Source organism: Haemorhous mexicanus, chromosome 16, assembly GCF_027477595.1.
Source record: "Haemorhous mexicanus isolate bHaeMex1 chromosome 16, bHaeMex1.pri, whole genome shotgun sequence".
In the NCBI taxonomy this organism is placed as follows: Eukaryota; Metazoa; Chordata; class Aves; order Passeriformes; family Fringillidae; genus Haemorhous; species Haemorhous mexicanus.
Window position 1 is genome coordinate 10,714,995 of NC_082356.1, and position 17,533 is coordinate 10,732,527.

Consider the following 17,533-nt stretch of genomic DNA (forward strand, 5'->3'; position numbering starts at 1 on the left):
CTGCAGGTTCTCTGACATGATCTCCAGAACACTGTCACTGCATTCCCTCAAGTCCAGGCACTCGAGGACCTGAAAGGCACAGGGCAGTGACAGGGGACCCGGCCAGCAGGAGCCCGGAACCGCACAGGGCTGGGCCCAGGCAGCAGCACAGGGCATGGGCACCGTCCTGGCAGCTGTGGCTACGAGAGGGCAGAGAGCTGGGAGGCAGCTCAGCAAGGCAGTGCTGGCCTTGAGGCTCACCTCCACAAGGAATGCCAGGGCAGGGAAATCCCAGTATGGCATTTCTTTGCCGAGCATGCTGAGCAGGTAGAATGCAATCTCGGAACAAAAGTGTATGTCTGATTGGCAAATTTCTCTGACAAGAGGAAAAAGGAAACAAGACCCTGAGCCAGTGGGCAAACCTCTGCCAGGAGTGACTCACAGAGTTGAAATCTTTCCCCACCAGCCTTCCAGCAAGGAGCCTTGGGCCATGTGGGAGTTGGTTGCTCATGGGCACCCTCCTCTCCCTGCCTTTCCCAGTGTGCTTGGCCATTCCTCAGTGACAGGGCCCTGTAGCCCACGACCACGGGGACTGTGTGGGGCACCTGGGCACAGAGCACAAATGTCAGAGGCAGTGGGGAGAAGGGGTCTCACCTGCCCAGCAGAGCCACGGCAAAGTGGTGGGTGTCAACAGAGAGCAGCGTGTCCCAGCCACGCCTGCGTTCCATTGCCACCACCACATCCTCACGCCGCAGAAGGCAGAGCAGGGACTTCAGGGTCTGCACTGCAAACCTGTGTGCAGAGCAAAGCCCAGGTCACACTGGCAGCACTGGCTCCTTCCCAGGCCACGTGGCAGGGAAACAGGATGGAGCACCTGTTTGGGCTGGTGGCAAGGCCGTGCTCTTCCTGGCATTGCTTCCAGAAGTTAATGACCTCCTCTGGCATATCCAGAGTGCTGAAGAACACTTGGAAGAGCAGATGCACAAAGAGGCGGGGGAAATACACCTTCAATATACGTGGGATACAGGGCACCTGGAGGATCTTCCACATCACCACGGTTGCCTGCAAAGAACAAAGACCCCCGAGACAGTGCTCAGTGCTGAGGTGTCCGTGTGGCAGGGCCCGAGCTTGGCAGGAAGAGGCCCAGAGAGACACAGGGGGAGCATGGGGCCTGGCGGGCCTGAAGCTGCCCCTGGGCCAGGTTTGAGGCCAGCACCTGAGGCAGGGAGATGCAGTGGGGGAAGGAGGATGGAGAGCAAAGGCCAGTGTCAGAAACTCACAGCCAGGGCAAAGACACCCTTTTCGTCCCCATCGGAGGTGCACGTGCTGTGCTCTGGCCAGCTCCCCAGCACATCCAGGAGTGTCAGCTGCACCAGCTCCACAGTCCTGGCTGAGCACATGATGGTCTTCCACATGGCCATGGCAGCTCTGTGGGGTTAGAGCTCCGTCTCAGGTAGTCTCAGACAGAGCACCGAGGGGGAGCTGAGCTGGCTGCCAGTTCTGCCTCTGCCCACTGCCCCTCGCCAGCAGCACCCAGGCAGCCCAGACCATTGGGGACAGAGCTCTGAGGGGCAGGGAGGGAGCATGGCAGCAGGCTCAGGGGCTGATATGCCAGGGCTGGGAAAGGGAGCAGCCAGAGGGCCCTGGAACTCTCTGTTGGTCAGACACCTGGGACAGGCTGTACAGGGTGATGGGCTGGGGAGCCCTGAGCCCTCTGGGCAGGTGGGCCCCATACCTGTCACAGGACGGGGCCAGACGCAGGAGCGTCACCACTGCGTCATCTGGCTGTGCTTCTGTGAGATCCAGCAGAGGCTTGTCCAGCCTGTGCACGTCAGAATCATTGGCCATGAGCCACTGGTGGATGTACCTCACCATGGCAGGCACCTGGAGAAGGCCAAGGGAGACTTGGAAAGCTGCCAGAAGGAGGAATGTCCCCCAGTGTCCCCAGAGAAGTGCTTCCCTTGCCACCACACTGCCATGTGGCCTCAAAGGCTCACAGCAACCAGCATGAATGGCTTGGGAGGCCAAGCAATTTTTGGGAGAATCAAACCCAGCCCACAGGCTGCTTACTTGCGTTGGATTGTAAAAATCTTCCTCTACAAGCATACACAGCAGGGCAGCACTGGTCTTAGTCTGGAAAATGGGTGAGTATGGTCTGAGCCCAGTGCCCATGGCGATGGTCTCTTCCTCCTTCATTCTCTTCATGAATTGGCAGATGAACTGTAGGAGAAGGGCAGGAAGGCAGGGATGTTTCATGGAATGCTGCACACATGGTGCTCGGCTGAGCAGGGACAGCAGGCCCAGCCCAGGTGGGGATGGCTGCAGGTACCTGAGCTGTGCTGCGGAAGCGGCCACGGCTGGATTCCTGCTCTCCCGTGCGCTCCACGGCTGCATCTGGCAAAGAGTGAGCGCAGACAGAGCTGAGGGGCTGCGGGAGAGGCCGAAGAATACAGCCCAGCCCTGCTCTCCCCAGGCAGGGAGAGCCCTAGGAAGTCCCAGGAGGATGGAGCACGGCCACTGCGGGGTGTTTGCCTGGCCCCTCTTCTGTCCTGTCCGTAGGCATGTCCCCAGGGGATGGCATGGCATGGTATGGCATGGCATGGCATGGCATCGGGTCAAGCCAGCTGCAGGCACCAGTCCTGCAGCTCAGCTCTGCCACTCACCCTCCTGCGGTGGCTGGAACGGCACCACCTCTTCAGTCTCCTGTGCTGGGGCAGCTCCAGGGCCTTCTTCCTCCTCCTCCTCCTCCTCCTCCACCCAGGCTAGCTTGGGCACTCTCGGGGGTCTCTTCTCCATGTCTCTGACTGGATTTGTTGGTATTTGCAGGAGAGATGCCTTGGAAAATCTCCAAGTCACCCAGTCCTGCAGTCGTGCCTGGAAGGCACCTTCAAGAAAGAAGCCACAGGAAGGCTAAAGAACTGCAAGTCCTGCACTCGGTCCCAAGGGCTCCTGCCACAAGGACAGGAGACTCCTGTCAAGGATTGTGGTCTGGCCTCGAAGGCACCAGCAGCAGGGATGGGAGATGCCTCCGGGGCACCAAATCCCACGCTCTGCCCTCAAGGGCACCTGCAGAAGAGAAGGCTCAGGGAGACCACGGGTCGGCAAGTCCTGTGGTCTGGTCTCGAGCTCAGCTGCAGCAATAACGCCTTGGAAAGGCTCCGGTTTGGACAGGAACGAGCGCGCTGTGTGGGGGCTCCTCACGGCACCACTCTGTCCTGTCGTGTCCTGTTGTGTGCTCTGAGCACTGTGGTGTGCTCTTGTCACTGCCAGCTCCTATGTCACCACGTGTCACAAAGGGCCCTTGGACACCTGTTCTATGCCACGGTGCCCACGCTGCTCCGTGTCACAAAGGGCCCCTGCACACACTGCCCCTTGCCCTGGGGCCGCCCCCAGCCCACCCAAAGTGGCCCAGGTTGAAGGAATCTCTCACCCCAGATGTCTAAGACAGCCCAACAGGGTCTTTAGGAACAGCTCAAACCATCAGCAAACGCTGCCCTGCTCTGTGGGCTCAGGGCAGCAGAAGTAACCCCAAGGGCTCTGCTGGGCAGGGCACAGGGCCTTCCACAGAAGCTGGCTCGGCCTCCTTGGGACACATCCTGGCCAGTGGCCATCCTAAACCCACGGGTGTGACACAGACATGGAACGTGGGGGCCAGGGTATGAATGCTGCTTTGACCCTTGCGGCCTGGGGAGCGCTGACATCAGCAGGTGTGGCAGAGTCCCTGCCCAAGCAGACCTACCACCCTCCGAGCCCTGGCAGCGCTGGTGCCCATCTGCTGTCCCAGAGACCTGTGCCCCTGGGGGGCTTCTGTGCCAGAGGGAGCCAAAGCCCACAGGCACTGGGGACTGTGCTCCTTCCTGCAGGAGCTGTTGGCAGGAGCACCTGGAGACACTGCTGGCAACGCTTGGTCTCGGTCAGAAGCTCTCACTCCATGCTGAAATGATTTTCTCATTGAAGTCATTCCTTCAGCACAAAAACACCTTAGTGGCAAAGGCACAGAAGAATCTGGCATTTAGGAATCCTCACTTCAGAAAAGCATTACTTCCCGTTGCTCAACTCAAGTAGTTCCAAAAAGTTGCAAACTTCCCAACTTCATTGGGATGGCCTGAGAACGTGACGAGTTGGAATTTTGCTTCCTGTCTCAAAGCAGCAACTCATTTGCCTTAACATAATCCAGTGAGAGTCACTTAAAATAACACTGTACAGAGGTAAAAAAAGGGCCATTCTTTTTTTTGCAAATGGTTTTCTATGAAGAGATGATATTATCCTAATTCTCTTAAAGAATAAAAGCTCTCAAGAAATTAAAGTCCACTCAGTGTTACAATAGTAGCCCAAACAAATGAGTAGATGGCAAAAGGGCTAATCCTCCCCCTGGTACAGATATCTAAGTGGCCAGTAAAGTACAGCTCTCCCCTCTTGTTCCCTGCAGGAAAATCAGGACCATGAACAAGAATAGTCACAGGTATTCTTTCTGCCCTCTGTAACCAAATCTGTGCCAAACCACAGATGCTGCTTTCAAACTGACTCAAATTCCAGCCTACACTTCTCACCTTCCAGACAACTCCTTCCCCAACAACCCACAAACACCAACACCCCCAAACTACCACAGAGAAGCCCTCAACACCCTGCCAGGACCCTCAGCTGTCCCTGTCCCTCTGCAGAGCTTTCCCACCCTCCAGCAGACCCCCTGGTTCCCTGCACATGCCGTGGGATGGCACTCAGAAAGATCTGCCCCAATACCTTCTTCTGTGGCAAGCTCAGGCTGCCAGGCCTATGGTTCCTGGATCACCCTTCCCACCTCACTGGCAGCTCCCTGGGAAGCACTTTCCTTGAGAAGCAAGCCCCTTTCCTCCAAAGGCATTTCCCCAAATGTGTAGCTTTCCTGGGGAACACCAATACACTCTTAAGAAAAGCTGGCAAGGCTGAATAACTTCAGGTCCTTTCAGGACAGGCACTCCAGCTCTAGCTCGTATTCCCCCAAGTCTGTTTCCAGGTGGAGGTTCAGAGGTGCAGCCCCAGGCCCTCTACAAACACAAGCTGCCCACTGCCTCTTCACCTGCCTCAACTCCTGCCTGCGGTCACAGCAGCAAAACCAGGCTGTTCCCAGCCAGAGCCCAGAGCCCTGTTCCTGCAGGATGCTCTTGCCAGCACCTTCCAGGACTCTCAGCTGTGCATGCAGAGCTTTTCATGCTGGCTCCCAACAGGCTTTGGAAGGCAGAGCACAACCTGGCTGGCTCTGCCACCAGCACACCCCAAACACAGTTGGAGGAAGAAGCAGCAGGGGCTGTTTTGCAGCCATGCCCAAGAGAAACAGGAAGGGTGCCCTCCCTCTGGTCTCACTTGGTTGGCTTTCTGACTGGGTCTGAGCCTGGGGCTGCCATTCCTTGGTTGTGGGGACCAGAACCACACCTGGGATCCCAGCACTGCCTGACAGCGCTCCGGGCACTGGCACGGTCGCGCCTCCGAGTCTCAGGCACCGTGCTGCGGCTTCATTTGCCCTTAGGCACACCCAAAGCTCTCTGTTAAGCCCAGATGGTCTCTGGTTCTGCCCTTTCCCTGATCCTGTGCAGGGATGGAGCACTGCTGTGCTTTCAGGAAGCTGTTCTTGAAACCTTCCAGCATTCCAAGCTCCTTTGCCCTCCATGGATGCTTTCCATGGAATCCCTCATAGGTGGGTTCAGAGCATTCTCAGGTTTGCTCTTCCAAAGTCCAGGGGCTCCAGGGTGCTCAGCAAGATCTGTAACTCCACAGCGTTGTGGAACTGGACTTTTAGCACAGGGACCTTTCCAGCCTGATCTGCCCTCGTTCCTCTGTGTCTGTGCACAAAACACGGTGTGGAAGAGAATGGCAGGAGGGGCCTGTGTGTCCCAGGGCTCCGGATTTGCATCGTTCCAGCTCCACAGAGATGCAGGTAAAGCAAAGAAGCCAAACTGTTTATTAATGGAAGGCAAAGCAAAGGGATGAGCTGGGAGGGAAGAAAGGGGATGGGCAGGTTCTGAGGGCTGTCAACAGCAAGAGAGAAGGCAGGAGCTATGGGAGCTTCCCACAGGCTCAGCTGTGCCAGTCATCATCTGTGCCTGGAGCTCCAGCTGATCTCCTCAGGTCTCCAGGTGGTCTCACCTTCCAAGAGATCTGGAGGTCTTAAAGAGATACTGGTTCTTCTGAGCCAGCAGATGAAAGTAGTTCAGCTCTTCCCTCAAACATCACCTGAACAAATATGCTTATGCAGGAGGGGCTGTTGTATTCACTCAGGCCTTGAAGGGCTGAAAGAGACAGGAACAGAGCCACAGTCAGAACCTGGATGTGCAGGAATCCAAGGAGACCTTTCTGCCAGAGCATCCCACCCAGCTCTTGCCATGGCCACAAGAGAGGAGGGGCCAAGGGGATCAGCTGCAAGGTGCCGGCCATGAATCCCCCTGCCCACATCCCTGAAATCTCTGTGTGCTCTGCCCACAGCACCCCTCGTCCACACAAGGAGCAAAGCCCACCACAGCCAGGGCAGGGATTGCAGCTCCCTGCCCAGGGATTGCAGCTCACCCAGCCAGCCCCTGCTGACAGCCCACTGCCCTCAGTCACCCTCACAGAGGGCCTGGAGCTCTTCCTTCTGCCCCATCAGGAGCAGCCTGGCCACGCCTGGGAACACAGGGTAATCATAGCTAAGGCTGCTGTGGCTATTATCCAGTTTGATTTATGGCTTAATAAGGTGAGGAATTAATGGATTTTTAACTTCCTCTGGAAGGCAGCCACATGGATTCAGAGCTATGAGACACTAAGTGTATGTTTTGGGGGTTACTTTAATAATGGTACTTACTGTGAGGAAATGACACTGGGGGAAATTTTCTCCCAGCCCTTCACCCAGCCCTTTGGGTCTGCCCCACCAGTTTTCAAAGGGTTCAGATCCACTCTAAATGCTAATGATACCATACAGTGGTTGGTGTTGCTGATAGGCCTGTTACATTTAGCATTCAGAGATAAAGGAAGATTAACCTGGATAACCACACTGACACCTACCCCAGAGACAAGGGATGCTGCTGCCCCAGAGCCTGACCCTGCCCCAGAGCCCATCTCAGAAATGAACCACCCAGGTTGGGTGGGGGTTCTAGTGAAAAAGATGGGCCAGATGCTGAAGGAGTACATTTCCACAGCTGGTGAAAAACCCTTCCCCTGCCTCAAAGAGGGAGAGTCTGAAGGTGCAGCAGTGGAACCCACAGATGTTACAACTGTCCAGGTTCCAGCTGAACTGCAAAGGCAATCACAGCCAGCAGCAGTTGCCCCAGTGGAAACAAGGAGATCTAAGATGAAGCCAGAGCACCCAGATGAGGATAAGAAAGGAGGGCCCTCACAACCTGCAGGAGAGACAAGAGTTGAGATCATCACTGAGTCCCTGATGTACAAAAGTCTCTGTAATCTGCACAAAGACATTGTAGAACGGGGATGTGAGGCTTGTACAATCTGGTTACTCTGGGTCTGGGACCTTATGGGTACAGGTGTGCAACTGGATGGTGGTGAGGCAAGGAATGTGGGACCCTTGACCCAGGACTCAGGTATCAATCAGATTTTTGTAAGGGAGCCAGGCTCCCTTTCCCTCTGGGAGCAGCTTTTAGTGAGTTCCAGAGAGAGGTTTGTCCGCAGGGAGGGAATGCAGGAGCACCACCATAGAATGTGCTGGAAGACCCTCTGAGGGGGGAGGAAGGGATCCAACAGCTGAGAGAAGTGTCAGTATTGGAGGTACTCTTTGGGAGGGATGGACAGCATGATAATGACCCTGACAAGGTCAGGTGCACAGGGCAAATGTGTTGGAGTCTGGCAAATCTGGGGCCATCTCAATACACCACCTTCATTGCAACAATTAATGCCGATACCAACCGAGAGACAGTGGGCTCTGTTGCCAACAAGCTTAGAAATTATGAAAGTATCATCAATGTCCTGATGCAGGCTCATGTCTCTGCTGTAGTCCAAGAACTCAGAGCAGAGATGAGGGAGGAGGTTAGGAGGAACAGTTCCCACATTGCACCAGTGGCTAATTGCCTACATAGAATCTCCCTTAATTTTTCATCCTCTATCTGTTTTTCAATTGCTGCAGCAATTTTTTTCTACAAATTGCAGAAAAGGTTATTTAAGACCTTGTTTTATAGTAACATATTTTTGTTTTGGATCTGCCATTTCCATTGTTTTATAGCGTTCATACCTAATTGTTGAGCCTGTGTTAAAACCAGGGGATCCCACCATGCCTGTAAATCTGGATTAGAAAAAGGCCCTTGACCAAGCAAAACATCAACTCCTACAGCAGGACGAGGGTCCTGCTGAGGTAGTTTCATTTTATCTAAAGCTGTTCGCTCAGCTAATTGCCTCCAATTTTCTTGAAACACGTTATACTGCACTGGTTGAAACAAAACAGTTGCCAAATGCACAATATCATAAGGAGACAGCAAATCTGTATTAACAATACAAATTAATTGCATTACTTCAACAGAATTAATACCAAATTTAGCTACTTTAGACTGAAGATCCTGCACAACCTTCCATGCAAAAACCTCATGACTATCACTTCATCCTGAATTAGGAACTGCTTTAAACACAGGAAAAGCCATTTTACCATTACCAACACTAGTAGCAACACTATTAGCATCCATATCAAGAGCATCCAAGCCCTTTGGTGTGCCTATTTTCTCCACTAAATCCCAGTCTCCTATCTCAACTGCTTTCCTTTTAACATATTCCCAGCACCGAAAAGAATCACAAACAGTTACAGTGACATTATCAGAAGGCTGAGCTTTTGAAACACCAAGCTTATTTCTACTACCAGTTTTACCAAGGTTATTTCTACTACCAGTTCTACAAAGCTTATTTCTATTACCAGTTTTACAGCAAACAGAAGTATGCATTAAGTCAGACCTTTTAACCCCTGTAATTTCCTCATGGTCACTATCAGAATCAGAAAACAAAGGAGGAGAAAGAGTTAATATTTCCATGTGTTCATGCAGTTCAGAGTCAGAATCAAGCAAAGGAGCAGATGGCTCAATTTATTTCTTTTTTAAGGTCATCTTAGCCGGCCACTGTGCCGAGGACTCAGAGTTAGATTTAACATTAAGTTCAGCTAGTGGCTCTACGGGGGAGGGGTACGTGGATTTGAAGCCTTTTGCAGACAAACACGAAGAAGCCTTATCAACTTTTCCTGTAGCAACAGACCCAGCAACAGTCTCTGCAGAAAAAATCCCAGCAGAACACTCAGGCTGAGCTTCTCCCCTTTGCTGCTCCCCAGCAGCTACGAGTTCCTCCTCCAGGTCTTTCTTGTCCTGCTCTGCTTTCCACTCCTTTAAGGTGTTATAAAGCAACCTCCAAGTAGGAGATAAATCTGCAGCTGCTTTATCCCCATTCTGAATTACTTCCAGAGTTTTTCTCCAACTTCTTTCCAAGCTCTAACACTAAAAGCAGTAGTTACATCAGTCTTAAAATTTTGAGACTTTGCCCATAATTAAATACTATGCAGAGCATAGTCTGTTGTTTTAACTCCTTTTGTTTTTAAGGACGTTTTCCATGTAGATAAAACAATCTGTTCTTCACTTGTTAAATTATTTCCCATTGTTCCCAGCAGCTCAGCTTTTTTCCAGGTGTCAGAATCAGGTCTGGACTGGCAGCTGCTCCCCGCTGCTCTCAGCTTCGCTGGGCTCTGTGCTCACTGCCCCTCGCCCGGCAGTTCCATCACATCAGGGTAGCACCAAATGTCACCTTTAGGCCAGACGTGACATACACACGTGACCAAAGTCCAGGAAGAAAAAAAGTTTTTATTCTGCATGTTCTCCAGTTCATACACCCTTAACAAAGCGTGATCTTAAGTCATTAACTACATCACAATAACTTTTTATATTCATTGGTGCCAAGCAATCAGTGTCAATATAATTGGCAAAAGTTTTACAGAAATTTAATAAGGCACGTATACACATCCACTTAGGCACGTAGTCTAGCTTACAAAAATTCTCATGTATCTTTTCTAATCGGTTTCCATGCTGATGGCCTTGTCTTCTTCCTTGCTATGGATACACCGAAAATCATCAATTGTTATTTCTTCTATTAACTCAGCTTTGCTTGCAGGCCAGCTGTCAAGCCCCGCCAAAGCAGCCACTCTGCCCATGGACAGCCCAAGAATCACATTTGCTGGAGCCATCAGACTCAGTCTGAGCTGTCCTTTCTCCAAGCTGCTAACAGAACCTGCCCCAGCCAGTGCCCTGCAAACAGGGAGGGTTCTGTCAAGCCAAGGAGAGTGCCCAGAGATTTGGGGTCTGTGAGTGCTGGCACAGAGAGATCAGGCACAGGGAAACACCTGCAGGAGGAAAATCTCCAGGAAGACAGAAGATCAGGCAATGAGAGAAAACCAAACTCAGAAATGCTGTGGCAGAGAGAGATCAGAGATGTCCACAGGATCCCCTCCAGTGCAGCCCCTCCCTCTGAAACAGTCCCCTCCCTCCTGTGCCCCCAGCCAAGCCTCTGCCCTCAGGGCTGGGGCTCCAAGGCGTGCAGCCCCTCCTGTGCAGGCAGAGCTGCAGCAGAGCTGTGGGGCAGCTCTGCAGCCCCGGGCCCAGTTCCCTCTGCAGGGCACAGGGCTGGGAGCAGCTGCCCGGCCCTGGGGGCTCTGGCAGGGGGCACAGCTGGCTCAGGGTGACGCTGTCCCCAGTGCCCGGCTCTGGGCAATGCTGTCAGTGCAGCCAGGGAAGGAGCTGCATCTCCCTTCATCCAATGCCATCATAGGAACACTTGGAAGTCTCCCTGAGATTTCAGTCCAAGCTGGGAACTTCAGTCCAGGGTACAAATCTGTCCTAGGGCATCTCTGAGTTATAAGATTGACAGGGAAAGGCAGAGGTGTTGTGACACTGAAAATGCTGCTGGGTTGGTGGAATGAGCAATGTGAGTCCTTGTCTACAAATGTGGAGCTGGGCTGTGGTGGATCCATCTGCTCTCAGCAGCACCTGGTCACTTTTTAAGGGAAAGGTTGGAAGGTGATGACCCTCCACCTGAGAAAGGTTAAATCCCAGAGAAACTCTGAACAGGTCAGAATGACAGACCATCTCCCCTCACTCTCCACTCACCACTTTGCCTCACAGAACTTGCTCTGTTCTCCCTGAGTGCAGCAGTGTTATAGGTTGACTATATGATGCTTTTATCCCCAGTCGTCTTGTTCTGTTTGTGCTGAATAATAAGTTTTGCACTTTTAAGACTTGTTCCAGAGAGTGAAGGAGAGAGAGAAGAAGCAGCAGTTTGTTTTCAGACACAACTCACTCCTCCACATTCCTGCTCCTGGACTGTGTTGTCTGCAGATAGACAGTGGGACAGAGCTCTCCTTTGCTTTTAGTTAGTTTAGCTAGGTGAGGCAAAGAAGTTCTCTAGACTGTGGTTTTTCCCTTTTCTTTGGCCCTGTTCACACCTGCTCTGGACTGAACACCAGCAGAGCACCGGCAGCTCCACCTGTGGCCCCCGGGCCGGGCCTGGGCCGCGGCATTTCCAGCACCGGAGGGGCTGAGCAGAGACTGAGTGAGCTGAACTGCAACCCAGGGGGGACTTGGTGAGTTTGTCATCTCTTTGGGAGCAGTAAGAGTTTCATTGTTTAATATTGTTTAAGTTTTATTGTTTAATGAACAGGTTTTTCCACTTTTCTCCAAGGAGGTATTTTCTCCCGGACCGGTTGGGGGAGGGGCGACTGAATCTGCTTTCCTAGAGGAGCCCCCTTTGGGGGGTTCTCTCCCAAACTTGCCCTGAACCAGGACAGTGACAGTCTCCAGAATTTTGGGGGTTTTATTGGGGCATTTGGGGAATTTTATTGGATTTTTGGGAGCATTATTAGGATTCTTTGCAGGTCCAGGAATTTTGAGGAATTTTTTTTTGTTCTTTGGTGGGATTTGCGGGGGGTTTGTGGGGTTTTTTTGGATGCTGCCAAGATTTCTTTGGGTCTTGGGGGCATTTTGTAGGACTTTTTGTTGTTTTGGGCATATTTTTGGGAGGATTGGTGGGGTTTAATGGGGATTTTTGGGGGGGTTGTTGGGATTTCAATAGATTTTGTGGGCTTTGATTGGGATTCTAGGGTGTTCTAATGTGATTCTGTGAGATTTAATTGGGATTTTGTGGGTTTTATTGGGATTTTCTGGGCTTTGAAGGAGATTATAGTGCCTCTCAGCCCTTCCCCACAACTGGAGACAAACCCAAAGCCCCCTCGGACCACCCAAGGTCCCCCAAAATCCCCCCAAAATTACAATAAGATCTTCCAAAACCTCAGAGAATCCCACAAAATACCAGTGAAACCCACTCAATTTAAAAAATACTCCCAAAAACTTCAATAAATGCCCCAAAACAACCAACCCCCCACAAAACCCCAATAAAATCCCCCAAATTCCAAAACCCCCCAAATCCACAACACCCTCAAAACTCAGTAATTGTCTCCAAAAACCCCAATAATTCCCGCTAAACTCCCAATAAAATTCCCCAAAGCCCAAAAAAGCCACCCCCAAATCCCCAAAACCCTCCCAAAATCCCCCAAAAAGCCCCCAAAATCCCCCCAGACTCACTGGGGCCGTCCTGGATCAGGGAGCACCGGCCGGTGGAACAGGAGCCACTTCAGGGGGCCCTCGGAGCTTTTTGGGGAGGGGGAACCATGGGAGACCCCCCAAAAACCGGTAAGGGGAGGACACCCTGCTGTGACTCCTCCCCCTGAAACCCCCTGACCCCGATTCAGGGTGGGCCTGGGACCCCCCGGGACCCCCAAATCTCGCCCAGGACCCCTCCAGGAACCCCAAACCCCCCAGAGCCCCCCAGGGTTGGCCCAGGGCCCCCTGAGAGACCCCACATCCCAATCGGGCCCAGCCCAAGATGTCCCCTGAGACCCCCCCAGACCCTTCCCAAGACCCCACCCAGGACCCTGCCAGGACCCTCCAGACCCCTCCCCAAACCCAACTCAGGCTCCCCCAGCCCTTCCCCAGACCCCCGCAGGACCTCTCCCCAAGCCCTTCCAGACCCCCCAAAGCCCCTCCCCAAAACCTCCAAAACCCTCCCAGGACACCCTCAGGACCCCCCCAGAGCCCTCCCCAAACTCCCCCAGGACCATCCCAACACCCCCAGACCCTCCCAAGACCTTCCTACGACCCCTCCCCAAAACCCCCCCAGACCCGCCCATATCCCCCCTCGAGACCCCTCTTAGGACCCATCCGCACCCCCCAGGTCCCCCCACAATGCCCAAGGACCCTCCCCAGACCCCACCCAAAGCCCCGGACCCCTCCCCAAAGCCCCCCCAGATCCCCCAGGACCCTCCCGCACCTGTCCCCAGCCCGGCGGGTCCCGGTGGCGGCGGGGAACGGGGCGCCACTTCCGGCTCGCCTCTGATTGGCTGCGACGAGGCGGGGAAGGCGGGCGTTACTGAAGGGAGCCGCGCTGTGAATGGTTGGTTCGGGGACGTACAGCGCGGTGATTAGTCGGTTCGGCGGGGCGCGCCGCTATTGGCTGGGAGCCCGCGCACGCGGCCGAGGCGTGAGATTGCGAGAGGAGAGCGGCAGAGGAGGAGCTGGGGTGGGGTCGGAGGGGAAACTGCGGGGAGGAGGGGGGGTCTGAGGCGGGGGTCTGAGGCGAAAGGGGGGATTTTTGGGGGCATTGACGGGAAATAGGGGGGTGTGCTGTGGGTTTGGGGGGAATGAGGGGGTGTGAGGGGGCTTTGGTGGAAGCTTGAGAGGGTCTGGAGCGTTCTCAGGTGGTTTTAGGGGGATCTGAGGGGAATTGGGAGAGTCTGAGGGGATTTTGGGGGATTGTGAGTGGAACTGTTGGCTTGTGAGGGGATTTGGGGGTTCTGAGGTGGGTCTGGGGGGAATTTGGGGGAGTCTGAGGGGATTTCATAGAGTTTGGGGGGATTGAGGGGTCTGAGGGGGATTTGGGGCAGTCGGATGGATTTGGGGGGGGTCTCAGGTGGCTCTGGGGTGAATTTTGAGGAGAACTGGGGGGGTCTGAGACTCCTGGGCAGGTTTTGGGGGTCTTGGGGGGGGTTTTGGGGTCCGGAGTGGTCCTGGGCCAACCTTGGGGGGCTCTGGGGGTCCTGGAGGAGATTTGGGGTCCCGGGGGAGTCCCAGGCCCAACCTGAACCGGGGTCTGGGGGTTTCAGGGAGAGGGGCCACAGTTGGGGTTCCCCTTCAGGTTTTTGGAGGGTCTCCCATGGTGCCCCCTCCCCAAAAAGCTCCGAGGGCCCCCTGAAGTGGCTCCTGTTCCACCGGCCGGTGCTCCCTGATCCAGGACGGCCCCAGTGAGTCTGGGGGGATTTTGGGGGCTTTTTTGGGGGATTTTAGGAGGGGTTTTGGGGATTTGGTGGGGGTTTTTGGGGAGAATTACTGGGTTTTGGGGGGAGGTGTTACATGATTTGGGGGGGTTTTGTTGATTTGTGGGGTTTTGAATTTTGGGGGATTTTATTGTAGTTGTGGAGGGTTTCTTGGGGGGTTTTATTGAAATTTTCAAGAGTGTTTTTAACTTTTGGTGGGTTCCACTGGTATTTTGTGGGATTTGCGGGTGTTCAGAGGGTTTTTTGGGGATTTTTTGGGATTTTGGAGGTTTTTAGTGGCATTTTGGGGGGGCTTTGCAGGTATTCTCAGCTGTGGGGAAGGGCTGAGAGGCACCAAAATCTCCTTAAAACCCCCAAAAGTCCCAATAAAATCCACGACATCCCAATTAACTCTCAAAAAGTCCTGTTAGAACACCCTAGAATCCTGATAAACGCCCAGAAAACCCAGTGAAATTTCAACAAATCCCCAAAATCCTAATTAAACCCCACAAATCCCTGCAAAAATGTCTGCAAAACCATAAAAAAGTCCCACAAAATCCACCCCAAGACCCAAAGAAATCTTGGCAACACCCAAAAAACCCACAAAAACCTCCAAAATTCTAACAAAAAACTCCAAGCAATTCCTTAAAAAACCTGAACCTGTGGGATCATCGCCCCCCCCATCGCGCAGGTGAGCGGGGAAGGGGAGCTCGGCCCAGATATCCCGGGGGGTGCCTGGGTGGGGTTTTTTGGGGGCAGGATGTTTGGAGAATGAAGAATCCAAGGCTGAGCGGAAAAGGCCCCTTGGGGGGACATCAGGGGTAGCCGGTGGTGGCTGCCGGCAGAGGCAGCCTGGAGGAGCAGAGCCCTGTGTCCCCCAGGAGCCCAAAGTGGGGAGCCCAGAGAGGGGGGAGCGCCGCCATTGGCGGGACCCTCAAGAGCTGGAGAGGGGCAGGGGGGACTCCTTGGAGCCCCTGCAGCCCAGAGCAGAGAGTGAGGGGAGAAAGGACCCGGGAGCCCAAACAGCCCCGGCATCCCAAAATAGTGAGAGCGAAGAGGGGGGAGCTTTTGGCATTGCTGGGACTGCCAGCAGCCTGGGCAGGGCGGGCACTGAGGAGAAGGGGGACCCCCAATCCAAGCATGACCCCGACAGCTGGGACAGGGGGGAAATCCTGAAAGCCACAGGGGAGGGACCAGGGACGGGAACTCCTGGGAGGCTTTTCTGGAGCCCAGATGGCCGGGGACTTGTAGAGATGGACTTGGACAGAGGGACCTTCAAACTCAATGTGTGTTGGGGAAGATGAAACAGGAAAGCATCATAAATATGATTATCTGGCAAAAGATTTTGAGAATATATAAAGTAGAAGCAAGATTGAAATGAAAGCAAGCTTTGAGTTACCTTATTTACTGAACAGCTGGAAAACAATGGTGTGGCCCGACTGAAGGTAATCCCTTTGCGATGAAACAATTCCCTCTGCTTGCAGACAGGTCCAAGGGCCAGAGCAGACCCTGCTAGCTCAGCAGAAGGGGTCCAAAGAGGAGTTTTTAGGCTTTAAAATGTAACACGGTATGGTGATGTAATGGTTCTTATAGGCTGTATGTAAATGCTGTAGGATTTGTATCTTGTACCCTCTCATCCTCTCTCCCACTCTCTTCTCTCGGGCCTGCTCTGAGCTGTGGCTGGCAGCTCCCAGCAGGGCCCCTGCACCCAGGCCCTTTGCAATGAACCCCAAGTTCCACGACCTGGCTGCAGAGATCTCTCGTCTCCATCCATCCCGACTGTCCTACCCCTCCGACAATCCTACAACAGCTCATCCCTTGTTTTCCCCAAACCAGGATTTCCCTTTGCCAACCCCTGGGAGGCTCCAAGGAAGAGGAAGATGCCCCAGGACACTGAGGCAGGTGAGGAGGAAGTCAGTGCCCCTTTCCCCCTCTGTCCTGCTCCATCTCCCAGCCCAGCATGGCCCCCGGCTGCAGGACAGCCCTGGGGGGATCTCCTTCCCCTTGCCTGTGGCACGGAGGCAAATCCCATCCTGTCCTTGTCCATCCTCCCCCAGAGCAGGAGCTGAGCATGGAGAGCAGGGAGGACAAATCCCCACAGCAGAACCTGGTGGAAGAGGCCATTTTGAGCGGCTCCACGGCGCAGGAACCCAACGGGGAGGAAAAGCCCCGGAGATCCCGCACGAGGAGGGGCTGCAAACGCAGATGGCGGGGATCTGAGGGGGAAAGAGCCAGCCTGGGCCGGGAAGGCGGCCAGAGATGGAATCAGAGCTCAGAGCTGGTGCTGCGTGAGCAGCTCCATGATGGGGAGAAGCCCCACAAGTGTGGGGAGTGTGGGAAGAGCTTCAGGTGGAACTCTGAGCTGATCAGGCACCAGAGGACCCACACTGGGGAACAGCCCTACGAGTGTGATCAGTGCAGGAAGAGGTTTCAGACCAGCTCCAATCTCCTCAAGCACCAGCGCACTCACACAGAGGAGAGGCCCTTCCGCTGCCCCGACTGCGGGCAGGGCTTCAGGCGAAATGACCATCTTGTCATGCACCGACACATCCACACTGGGGAGAGGCCTTACGAGTGTGGGGAATGTGGGAAGAGCTTCAGGCACAGCTCCCACCTGATCAGGCACCAGAGAACCCACACCGGGGAGAGGCCCTGCAAGTGTGGGGAGTGTGGGAAGAGCTTCAGGCACAGCTCCACCCTGATCAGGCACCAGAGAACCCACACCGGGGAGAGGCCCTACAAGTGTGGGGAGTGTAGGAAGAGCTTCAGCCGGCATTCCAACCTGATCCTCCACCAAAAGATCCACACTGGGGAGAGGCCTGCCGAGTGTTCCAAGTGTGGGAAGAGGTTTCGGAGCAACTCCCATCTCCTCCTGCACTATCGGATTCACAGAGAGGAGAGGCCCTTCCAGTGCCCTGACTGCGGGAAGGGATTCAAGCACAACTCCACCCTCATTACCCACCGGCGCATCCACACTGGGGAGAGGCCCTACGAGTGTCCCCAGTGTGGGAAGAGCTTCTCACGGAGCTCTAACTTGACCCAACACCAACGGAGGCACCGGTAAGGGAAGTCCTGTGAGTGCCCCAAGTGTGGGAAGAGCTTCGTGTGCTGCTCCAGCTCCATCCCCCACTGGAGGAGCCACTTTGGGCACAGCCCTGGTCACCCACATTCCCTGTGATCCATATTGGGAACACACCTGGCTGCTTTTCCTGTTGGTTTGGCCCTAATTTTCTTCTGATTCATCTTCATCCCTTAAAAACAGCACAAACAGGG

The 17,533-nt window shown here is 54.1% G+C and overlaps 1 protein-coding gene across 1 annotated transcript in view; it reads left to right on the plus strand.

The window, feature by feature from the left end:
• Positions 1-17,421, plus strand: part of LOC132334720 (zinc finger protein 883-like) — a 156,559-nt gene extending 139,138 nt beyond the window's left edge. The window contains exon 2 of the mRNA XM_059860809.1: positions 16,558-17,421. Within this exon, the coding sequence (XP_059716792.1) occupies positions 16,558-17,324 (767 nt within the window). The 3' untranslated portion in view covers positions 17,325-17,421. The remainder of the gene's footprint in view (positions 1-16,557) is intronic.
• The last annotated feature ends 112 nt before the right edge of the window (positions 17,422-17,533 follow it).